Below are 12,355 nucleotides of genomic sequence, written 5' to 3' on the forward strand. Positions count from 1 at the left end.
TTACCACTGCTAATTCAAAATGGCTGACGTTGCATGAATGTAACCGGAAAATGTTCCAATATTTAGTTTAGTTACAAAACAGTTGCCCCAACACTTGTGTAAAAGTTTCTCAAATCCATTCTAGTCCGTTTTGTTTTAATTCTTTTTTTTCAGTACATTTAAGGACTGTGCTGTAATTCTTTTCCCCCCCCAAATATATGAATACAACAGAAAATAAGCGCTCGCCACACAGTGCAAAAAAAAGAAAGAATGGGCAGCAGAGAATCTGTGAGACTTCCCAAAAATCTCACCAAGAGAACAAATATAGGTAGACAGAGTGATAAACCGCGCCCTATAAAGTGAATCTACAGTGCTGATAGTGCAAATAGAGGTGTGTGTGTGTGTGTATATATACACAGATGATGGCATCTGTGACTCCAATGTATCTTGAAAAAAAACAGAAAAAATATACATAAATAGTGCAATATGTAGCAGCAATATTTAATGTTGGGTAAAGTGTATAAAGTGCGCACTCACAATTAATTGAGCTACGGAGAGCTCTGCTGATAATCGCCTGAACTGTGGATATATATGGATCTGCAGTTCTTATCCGCCAGTATATATGGGGAGACACAATGGAAAACCTTATGCTGTAGTATGCACAAGCATGAATAAAAAGATGGTATCCTACTTACAATATCCAGAGCATGACTTGCTATGGTATGGAGAGCGTTGGTGGTATTATCCCCACCCAGGATATGCAGGATACACCAGGAACGTAGATGACAGGAGAAAAATAAAAATAATATATATATACATATATATAATCTCTTTAAAACTATAGGTACTTTATTATATATATATATATATATATATAGTAAAAGCAGTATTGGCAATAACAGTAGCAGTAACAATACTTAATAACACTACTTAACGCGTTTCACCCTGTTGGGCTTCTTCAGAAGTATGAATAGTCCTGTCAAGTCCTGGTTTGTGATGTCATCCGGAAGTCATGTGATCCATATAGTACAAAGTTCAAAGTTGTGAGCATATGATATCTGGTCCGGGCGTCGACCGGAAGTAGTATAGTTAGTTTTGAAGCTGTGCATCATGGAACATGTAGTTTCCGGTCCGGGCGCCAACCGGAAGGGACGTATCGCCATTTCGTTAAGCTCTTGGGTAGTATGGGATATGGAGTCTTTTGTCACATGGGTGTCACCCGGAAGTGACACAAGTAGTTCAATTTACTCAGAGGTTGATGGGTACTGTAGTTTACCCTTACTGTTACTAAAAATTAAAGTGTAAGTAATGCCGAAAAACTAATTTGAAAGTTCCACATATACAAATACACACATAAAATAAACAAATGTATACAAACATAATTACATACAAATTTAGTTGAAACATTATTAAATGTGAATGAGAGTAAAAAAATGAATAAAAGAGAATAATAAATATTGAGGTAGATGGAGAAAAACATTAAATAGATTTGTAAAAGGAAGTTGTATAAATCAAAATCTGCATTAAGACCATTAGGGTGAAGGGTGTCTAAAAAAATAGACCCACTCCATTTCTTGTTGTCCCAGTTTTTTAATAATGTCTCCACCCCTCCAATTTTTTGTTATTTTAGCAATACCCATAAATTTTAAATTGCTAGGGTCTTTATTATGTGTGAGGAAGTGGTAGGATACTAAATGGTTTTAAAAACCAATTTCGATATTGCGACAATGCTCTCTAATTCTGGTTTTAAGCGGTCTTGTTGTCCTTCCTACATACTGGAGGCCACAGGGGCACTCCAGTAGATAAATTACGTTTTTACCATTACAAGTTATAGTTGTTTTCATATTGTATACTTTCTCCGTTCTATTTGATTTAAAACTTGATGTGCATTTTGCTAATTTTTTTTTGTTTTCTTACAAGCTGTACACATTGCATCTGAAGAAACCCTTTTTGCTGTTAAAGAAACTATTTACCGTATTTATCGTCGTATAACACGCACTTTTTCTCCCTGAAAATAGGGGGAAAATCATGGGTGCGTGTTATACGCCGATATCCCATATTTACTTACCTGTCTTGAAGCGTGGGCCGGTGTTCAGCACGCACCGCGGTACTGGAACTTAAATTTCAGGTTCCGGTTTCCGGCGGGACTGAAAAGAAGTGTGCACACTTTCAGTCCCGCCGGAAACCGGAACCTGAAATTTAAGTTCCAGTACCGCGGTGCGCGCTGTGAAGCCGGCCCACGCTTCAAGACAGGTAAGTAATTATGGGACAAGAGGGAAAGTGCACTAGGGGACACTATGGGAAGGGGGGGAAAGAATACTATGGAAAGGGGGGGGGGACACTATTGGAGGGGGGGGGAAGAATACTATGGAAAGGGGAGAATACTATGGGAGGGGGGAGAATACTATGGAAAGGGGGGGGACACTATGGGATGAGGGGGGGATACTCTGGGAGGGGTGGGAATTTCCTTCTGAAAATGAGGTGCGTGTTATACGCTGATAACGGTATATTATTTGAGCAAGTGTGCTTTGTGTAGTTTTTTTGTTAGTTGTGTCTTTAGATTAGGGGCACCTCTAAATACTATTTTTGGCTGTTCTGGGATAATATTTTTTAAAACTTCATCTTCTTTAAGGAGATGCCAGTTGTTTTTTATTATTTTCTTTAGCGGTTTATTTTTATTGTTGTAGTCTAAGACTATAGGTAAATTAAAATCACTTCTTAGACTACAACAATAAAAATAAACCGCTAAAGAAAATAATAAAAAACAACTGGCATCTCCTTAAAGAAGATGAAATTCAAAAAAATATTACCCCAGAACAGCCAAAAATAGTATTTAATCTAAAGACACAACTAACAAAAAAACTACACAAAAGCACACTTGCTCAAATAATATAGTTTCTTTAACAGCAAAAAGGGTTTCTTCAGATGCAATATGTGTACAGCTTGTAAGAAAACTAAAAAATTAGCAAAATGCGCATCAAGTTTTAAATCCAATAGAACGGAGAAAGTATACAATATGAAAACAACTATAACTTGTAATAGTAAAAACGTAATTTATCTCTGGAGAGATAGATAGATATAATTACCATCTTTTTATTCTTTTTATCTATGCTTGTGCATACTACACCATAAGGTTTTCCATTGTGTCTCCCCATATATACTGACGGATAAGAATTGCAGATCCATATATATCCACAGACAGGGATTGTACCGTCCAGGCGATTATCAGCAGAGCTCTCCGTAGCTCAATTAATTGTGAGAGCGCACTTTATACACTTTACCGAACATTAAATATTGCTGCTACATATTGCACTATTTATGTATATTTTTTGGTTTTTTCAGATACTTTGGAGTCACAGATGCCATCAGACATATAAGTATATATACACACCTCTATTTGCACTATCAGCACTGTATATTCACTTTATAGGGCGCGGTTTATCACTCTGTCTACCTATATTTTTTTCCCCCAAAATGTTTCCTCCAAGTTTGATAATTTGCTCTCCTCCACAGGGAGTTATTGATTTGGATGCTGTAGGCAAGAAGGGGTACAGTGTCCCCAGCACAGGAACCATTCAAGTGGTAAGTTTAGTTATTTTAGAGCGATAGAAAGAACAGAGAGCATTTGTGTATGTGGTCATAAGTGTGGAGTTGGGTGTAAGCGTTAATGTATGTTTGTGTGTACACAATCAGCTGTGTGTGTATTTGTCTATTAGCAGATGTAGGCAGGCTTAATGTGTGTGTGTGTGTGTGTATGCTGTCAGAAGGTCAGCTGTGTGGATATGGCGCAGGCAATAATGTGTGTGTATATATTGTCAGCTGTGCAGTCAGATAAGACATTTTATCTACATTTGAAGCAGCACATTCTTTTTCTAATCTGCCTGCAGTACACAATGTGTTCACGGGGTGGCAGCATTTCTTTAATTAGGAGCTTCTATGCTAGTCAATGAACAGTCAATGTACTTGTGTTTTTGTCAAGGGAATATTGTAACTACGTAACTTCAATGATTTAATTTGTTTCATATATTCATATAATATAAATATAAAATATATTATGGACTCAAAATGAAATATTTATTCTCTTGTTGGCAGAATTGTGCATGAGCTTGTTATTTACTGTTTGCATGTATGTATGTGTCTGTGTGTGTATAGATCTTCCTAACCCTGACCCATCTCAGTCTGCTTGGTCAAATATACCACTTCTTGTGATGTTGTGACTATAGTACAAAACCATGCAGTGCTCACCCAATGGAATTTAGAAGTCTATACCTATCACACACACTTGTCTCAGCTTGTATTTCTGTGCTGTCTACCCTTCAGACCTTATTTAACCCCAACAAAACTGTGGTGAAGATGTTTCTGGTCACTTACGACTTCAAGGACATGCCACCAAACCACCTAACCTTTCTGCGCCATCGCATCTTCCTGGTGCCTGTGCAGGAAGTGGAAGATGGTGAAAGGAGTACGCAGGAAGCCACTGAATGCGGATCTGGCAAGGATAAAGCCAGAAGGATATTGTGCTACCTCATGCACCTGAGGTATGATGGGACATCCACCAATCACCAATTCACACTCTAGATTAATCTTGAAAGCTCTTATGCACTAATCTTGGTCCAGATCTATAGTGTTGATTACAGAACAAACGGATTTGTCCATGGCTGGGTATATAGTGCCAACCAGATTTGTAGGAACTGCACTCAGTTAAGCTAAAGTTGGGTGCTACCAGACCAGTGGTTAGCACAATCCTCACAAGGTTATGTCCAAAGAAAGAAAAGAAACAAAGACCCTGTATGGGTTGAAACGTTGTTGTAAGCCTGTTCCAATACATTTGCCTTGCTGCTGAGCTTAGGAGGTCCTGGACCTTTCGTCTTTCTTTGGGTATACAGTGACAGAAGGGGAAATGAGAGAGAGAGAGAGTGTGTGTTAAGATGGCAGCGGACATTTATAGGATAGAAGTGTGGACTTCTATAATTAATTTGTTCTGTTTCAGACTTCACAACTACATAGTTCCTAAATACAGGGAATGGGTAAAAATAATATTGAAAATCCTATAAAGTCACATTTCCCCTTTAAACCTGGTCTTTCCATTTCAGGTTCCATCGGTCAAAGTCTGGGAAAATTTACCTCCATGATGATATCCGCCTACTCTTCTCCCGCAAATCCATTGAGGTGGACACTGGGATACCTTATGAACTCAAATCCTTCACTGAGGCCCCCAAGAATCCAAAGTACTCTCCTCGGCTTTGAAGGAGGACTGGATGGTGTGGAACTCTGTCACACCCACACTTCCAACCCCAAAAGTTGCACACACCTTATTTATTGCCTAATCCCTTGCTTTTCCCTGAATCCTGCAGTAGTTGAAGCTCAAACACCCTTTTTGATTATTACTGGGGACAAGACATGGTGTCACCTCTGTTAAGCAATACTTCTCAGAGGGTCGGTTACTGTAAGATCGTTTGAGCTGCAAAGTTAACTGAACTTTTTTATTTTTTTTCATTTTATTTTTTTTAAACTTTAAAGCCTTCCTGTTCCCTTAAATTTTTTCTGTTTTACTGCTCTATTTAAAGTGGGGAAATGGTCACTTCCAGAATTCTCCATAGAACATGTCAAGGCTGCTTATTTATTGGTGAAACATAGCTTGTACGTGAAAACCTAGCCAATGCTTCGGTTTTCTTCTAGAGGGTCCAGCTTGTTTTAAATATGGGTTGGTTACGAAAGTGTATGACTTCTTGATTGATAACATTGTTTGGAAATACCACGTAGGCTGCGGCTTTCAGGGATTCCAAAAGTATATTATCTGGGCCTTGAAAACCAGATGTGCTATGAAATTATGGTATATTGTAGTTGGCTTTTTGTCCTTAGATAATGGTAAGCAACTTGCAAACCCTGTGCATTGTCCCCGATCTTCCATCAGCCAGAGGGGCCTACTGACTACACTCTGAGCTTTTACCTACTGAACTAACCAAACATTTGATAGTGGTCACCTGAGCAGCATACTCCAAATTTATTCTTTAATCCATACACCCCTAGCCTGGCCAAGGATCATGGGAACTGTGGGCCCAAAAGTGTGTTCAGTGACCTCTCTGCTTTGCAATGTGGCAAGAAAACAAGTTCTGACGTATAGAAGGAATCCCTGTATTCTGCACCCCTATGTGAGTGCAGTTTAAATGAAAGTCCCTCTGGAAGAAGAATCTAACCTCCTTGGTAGAATGTCCGCTATTTTGTATTGTTTGTTGTGTGCTAAACTCGAACACTTATATTTTCCTAAACAAATTATTCCCCCCATGTGCCCTTCACCAACCAGGGCGCATTTTAACCCTCTGAGGCATTTCAATCTGCTTTCTGGCTTATATGTCCTAAATATATTTTTTAATGGTTAATAACCTTCTGAAAAATTCTCTTTACTAGGATAGAATAGCTTTTCATACAGGATTAACACCTTGTATAGCTGTAGCTGCAAATCTGTTAATCTACCAGAATCGCCGTAAACCTTCTCCATTTTACCAGCAGTTGAAGTTTGTGACATTTACTGGTTGAATCACACATTTTGTATTCCAATGTTAAGGTTTTTCTCTAAACTGGGAATTGTGAAGAGTTTGCTACCAGCATTCCACAATTCTCGATTTGTGGAATAAAGCCCATTTGCACAGTTCCACATACTCTGAATCTGTTGGCTGTTTTTGTTAGGAGGTGAGCTAGCATGGTATTAACAGAGGCTTCTGTAAGAAACAAAATGGCAGCCGTTACTTGCTTCTTGGCTGAATGTATAGAAAGCACATTAACAAGATTATTCAAGATTATGGTTAGAAATTGACCAGGGGATTTTTAATTTAGGCCAAAATTGTGAATTGGAAAAATTCTCCAAGTCGCCTACAATGTGTTTTGACCTAAAACTGGTCAATTCCTGCTCTAGTGAAACCCCCCACTTGCATTGTTCCAGCAAGCATGTTCGAAACATACACATCTGGGAGAAACGAGATGGCAGCTAGAATTTTCTGGCCGAATGCATAGAAACAACATTAATAAGGTTATTCACGAAACTACAAATAGCTGGAAATGTCAAATTCTATGCCGCATCAGCTGAATTTGAAAAGGGAAAAAATTGTCCAAGTCGGTTATGCTTTTTATTTGGCTTTTATAACCTAAAATTTGAAATTCACTTTGAATTCATATTTTGGCGATTTTTTTAACTGTTCTAATCTGTTTTTCATTATCTGGGAAATTAACCAAAAATGTAGGAAGAGCAGCCTTCCAGCTGTTATTGAGCTGGTACTCTTATGGTTTTTGCATTCTTGTCTTTAAAATACAGGCTGATTACTAAGTGTAGTTCAAGAAGATCTCTGATTTAATTAAAATGTTATGAAGATTAAAGGACCACTCTAGTGCCAGGAAAGCATACTCGTTTTCCTGGCACTAGAGTGCCCTGAGGGTGCCCCCACCCTCAGGGACCCCCTCCCGCCCGGCTCTGGAAAGGGGTAAAAACTTACCTTTTTCCAGCGCTGGGCGGAGAGCTCTCCTCCTGCTCTCCTCCTCCGATCCTCCTCTTCTCCTCCCCGTCGGCTGAATGCGCACGCGCGGCAAGAGCTGCGCGCGCATTCAGCCGGTCACATAGGAAAGCATTCACAATGCTTTCCTATGGACGCTGGCGTGCTCTCACTGTGAAAATCACAGTGAGAATCACGCAAGCGCCTCTAGCGGCTGTCAATGAGACAGCCACTAGAGGACATAAGGGGAAGGCTTAACCCATTCATAAACATAGCAGTTTCTCTGAAACTGCTATGTTTATGAAAAAATGGGTTAACCCTAGAAGGACCTGGCACCCAGACCAGCTCATTAAGCTGAAGTGGTCTGGGTGCCTAGAGTGGTCCTTTAAGTGAAGCTACAGCTGTGCCATATTTCAGACAACTAGACAAGTCTTGGTGCAGCTTATGCTTAAACAAAAAAAGTTAAATTTCGAAGACTGCAGTGGGACTACTTACCTATCCTTTAACCCCTGTGTGACGTCATGATTGCCTTTTATTCCAGAATTTTAGTCCTTAAGGGGTTAAACCAGAGGTGCCCAATAGGTAGATCCCCAGATGTTTTAGAACTACACCTCCCATGATGCTTTGCATGCCTTTTAAAATGCTTTTAGAAGGACAAAGCATCATGGAAGATGTAGTTTTAAAACATCTGGGGATCTATCTTTTGGGCACCCCTGTGCTAAACCATTATACTGTGGGGCCTCAGTGATGCCTTAAAGTGGTCCTGTCCTAGTATTGGTTTCTGGTTAGGAAGAAACTAAACCGTATATTTTGATTTTAGCCCTGGAAATGTCTCATTTGAATAAATTGCCTCTGCTATGCCAACTCAGACAAGGCTACATTTAATGGGTTTACATGGTAGGTTCTATGTATTTATTTTGTTACGTTTCTTACCGGTTCTAGATTATTTTAACATAGGAATACTTTTTTTGTTTTAAACTTATTTTATTTTTATTTTTTTAATTAAAAAAAATACATATATATATTTTTTAATTTATTTTTTTGGGCGTGGGGTTGGGGTGTACGATTTAGAATAAGTGTTTCGGGTAACCACTTTTTCCAAATAACTACATCAAGGAAGAAACCAGGCGTGCTTGATATGTGGGATAGTACATTATCCGTCATTCTTAGCCTGCCAACTGGAGTTGGGGCAAGAACATTCTATAACTCTTCATTTGCTTATTTTCCTGTTCTGCTATATAGATTTTCTTCTGTGTAATTTGGATCACTGAATCACTGCAGTATTCTTACCTCATTTAAGGATAAACCTCAAAGTGGAATTACTAACAAACAGTAATCTTCCAAATCTTTCATATTGGTTTATGTTCTGGACGGAATGCTTCCAATTAGTTTTGTGTATATATTAGATGATGTCATTTGAACTGTCTAAAGATTTCCCAAAACCTTTTTAGCGGTCTATCAGACCCCAGAAATTCTTCTCCAGAATCCTTTATTTTGCTATTCAAAGTTTAGACCTTAGGAAATCCATTTATCCCTTTCTTTAATTTGTTAATGCGGAAAACGAATCCTGGATTGTGACTCATTTCTGAAAAACCTTAAAGTTTTATGTTTGTCTGCTGGGTTTGATATAGAACCAAGTCCTAAGGGCCATATATGTGTATACATACACAACAGACTAGATTAAATTACTGAATCTGTGTCATCCATAGTGGGAGAGAGGTTAATTGCACTGTTTGTGGTTTTTCTTGAGTGAGCTAAAGCCTAAATCTAAGGAAAATAAGAATAATAGTGGCATGATATGTCCCTAAGCTGTCCCTTTTAAGGTTAAAAAAAAAAAAAAAAAATATATATATATATATATATATATACTAAAATCCTACATACATTTATATCATTCATTTTACCACCGTACTGAAGCACCAAATGTGTGTTTCTTTGTGTATAGAGCTTGTTGGGAGAGAGAATGCTCTAGTGTTTACCGCTTGTTAAGGAGTGAACTGGTGCTCACTGCAACAGCATATATTAAGTGTGATTTGCTGTTTGTGTAACCGATACCAGCAGCCTCTAATGTTTCAAATGTGCTTAATAACAAATATTTTTGCATTTCAAGAAAAATGGTAAAACCAATTAATTTATTTTTTTTCCTGCTAGTAAGTAGAAACTGATTTTATGTGCATTCTGAACAGTCTTGGCACGCTAAACCATTTGTAACAAGCATTTCTTTGTGACCAGGAGTTTGGAATAAATTTAGAATACCAACAGTCTGTCTTTTATTTTTTAAAGTAGGACCTGTTACATAAAAGCAAACGTTTAAAGTTGCTCAACTTTTAGCCATATGTAACTTTTTGTGATCATGCCTTTTATGCAGCTTTTTGCTAGAGCCTAGATTATTGAAAAAACAAATAGTTTAGTTGTGTTTAATATTTGTTTTCAATACTACAATGGGAGGACCATTTATCCAAAGTTCGAAAAACTAACTCCATGGGTGCCCAAACTTTGCCATTTTAACATATTTTACAGAGATCTCTGTATGAGCGGAGTTATAGCCATATGTGGTTTAGTAATTTAAGCCAATGGTCTATGATGGAGTGTAGAACTTAAGCACTTAACCGCTCAAGGATACAGCTTCAAAAGGAAAAGCCAGCATGTTTTCCGTTGTGTGTCCTTAAGTGGAAAATTTCCGTTGTGTGTCCTTAAGTGGTTAAGATGACTTCTCATTTTTTAAAGACCTCCAACGTCTTATTCTACATAAGGTCCTTATTGTCGACAGATAATTGTATATATGTACCAGTCTGTAAAGGGCAGTATTGTTGATCACTCTTTTCACGGGAAAAAAATCCTTTTCACGGGTGCCTCGTATAAAACTATCAGAATGTTTTTGGTTGCAATCGCCATTTATGTATTTTAATAATCCTTTGCTGTAATGTTTAATAATGTCCAGTATGGTGTGTTGGGATCCTTTCACTTCCACCTACTTTCTAGTTAACGTCCCAATGCAGCATGTGGTTACCACAAAGAGCACACCCCTCTTATACATTTAGGACAAAACCTGATTGGCCTTAGAGCTTGATGGGCAGCTCAAATACCCCTATTGCACAGCCCCATTAAATATTCAGTTCATTATTATTTAGGACTTCTGAGACTTGAATTTTTTGTAACGTACTTTAATTTTCATAATTACTTTCAGAGTACATTGTGTATGCCACATTCTTACTTGTCTTCATTTCAAAGTGTAAAGCATTAAAGGGTGAAATGTCTCCATAAATCCACAAAATCTGGTATGTTTGTGTGTTTTTTTTGTTTTTTTTTGTATTGCAGTGACCTATGTTGCCAAACTAGTGGTTAATTTCTCCTCTTCTGTTATTTGATTCTCTATTGTAAAAAAATTTTGGTAAGAGAACTAAAATTTGGCACTAATGTGGAACATTGCAAATTGTAATGTTTATCAGCCAAATGTTTACTTCCTCATTTCTTTTGTTTGAGAAAACATTAAGAAAATGTATCAATCAATTCTCATCTTTATTTTATATAATTGGATCAAAAGGTCTTTACTTCTAAACCACCTTTATGTTCTCAGTGTTTTGTAGGTCATATATGTATATCTCTATATTTACCCTAATAAGCATCGACCACTCGGACACCGTTGACGCTTTTCTGGACACTGTAGACCTTCCTAAACTAACTCCGCAACACTCCCCAATTAAATCAGAGGACGAGGTCGAGGCTGCAATAAAGACCCTCCAGAATATATCCCGGCACACACTTTGAAGCAGCAGCCAAGCTATATTAGCCAAGCTAATGACCACAACCCTTGTATAACTCCTAAAAGCACCACCCACTAGGAATGTTTAACACCTGGGTAGGGCTATGCTAATTTGCAAACAATACCTAATTAACCAACAATCAATAGCAAACAGCTAGCTCATCAAATGCCTTACCAATTACCAACAGAAAATCAAACCTGGAGCAATCTGTAACCTTTTCCGATCGATTTATTATTATTGGTATTTCTATAGCGCCATCTTATTCCACAACGCTTTACAATAAGAGGGGAATCTGCCAAATAAGACCATAACAAAATGTAACCGGAACAATCGGTAGTTGAGGACCCTGCTCAAACGAGCATACAGTCTAGAGGAGGTGGGGTATAAAAACACAATAGGAAGGGTATTGAGGGAGACAGCGAATAGACATGCAGAACTGGAGATGAGAGTGGAGTGTGGCAATTTAGGAAAGAGGAAGGATTAAGAGAGAGAAGTTACTCCTTGGAGGCCATAGGCATTCCTAAAAAGATGGGTTTTGAGAGACTTCTTAAAGGATTGAAGACTATGGGAGAGGCAGGCTGTTCCAAAGGAAAGGTAGGCGTGCAAATGCAGTAAGGGTGCGAGCAGACAGGAGAAGGTCACCAGTAGAGATGAGAGACCGAGAGGGGGCATGCCTATGAATCAGTATTTTAAATTTGATACCTGTAGGGTACAGGAAGCCAGTGCAAGGATCGACAGAGGGGTGAGGTGTGAGAGGAGCGACAGATGAGAAAGATCAGCCAGGCAGCAGCATTCATTACAGATTATAGGGGGGCAGTACGGGTTCTGGGGAGACCAATTAGGAGAGAATTACAGTAATCGATGCAAGAGGTTACTAGAGCATGATAAAGCTCCTTGGCAGCATCTTGCGTAAGAAAGAGGCATATGCGAGCAAAGTTTTTTTTAAGGTGGAATCGACCGGTTTTAGCAACAAACTGGACATGAGGCACAAAGATGAGGCCAGGATCAAAAATTACACCAAGACAGCGAGCTTGCAAGGACGGGGTGAGGCAGGTACCATCAACCTGTAGGGAGAGTGAAGGAGGAGGATCAGTGTTACGAGGAGGAAAAATAAGAAACTCAGTTCTA

At 38.6% G+C, this 12,355-nt stretch overlaps 1 protein-coding gene across 3 annotated transcripts in view; it reads left to right on the top strand.

Annotated features, from left to right (window-relative positions):
- ATOSB (atos homolog B) overlaps window positions 1-6,971 on the top strand; it is a 74,976-nt gene extending 68,005 nt beyond the window's left edge. For all 3 annotated transcript variants that reach the window (XM_063453777.1, XM_063453776.1, XM_063453778.1), the window contains exons 7-9: window positions 3,493-3,561; window positions 4,300-4,517; window positions 5,073-6,971. In XM_063453777.1, the coding sequence (XP_063309847.1) occupies window positions 3,493-3,561; window positions 4,300-4,517; window positions 5,073-5,226 (441 nt within the window). In that variant the 3' untranslated portion in view covers window positions 5,227-6,971. The remainder of the gene's footprint in view (window positions 1-3,492; window positions 3,562-4,299; window positions 4,518-5,072) is intronic.
- The last annotated feature ends 5,384 nt before the right edge of the window (window positions 6,972-12,355 follow it).

This window comes from Pelobates fuscus, chromosome 5 (assembly GCF_036172605.1).
Source record: "Pelobates fuscus isolate aPelFus1 chromosome 5, aPelFus1.pri, whole genome shotgun sequence".
NCBI classification, from domain to species: Eukaryota; Metazoa; Chordata; class Amphibia; order Anura; family Pelobatidae; genus Pelobates; species Pelobates fuscus.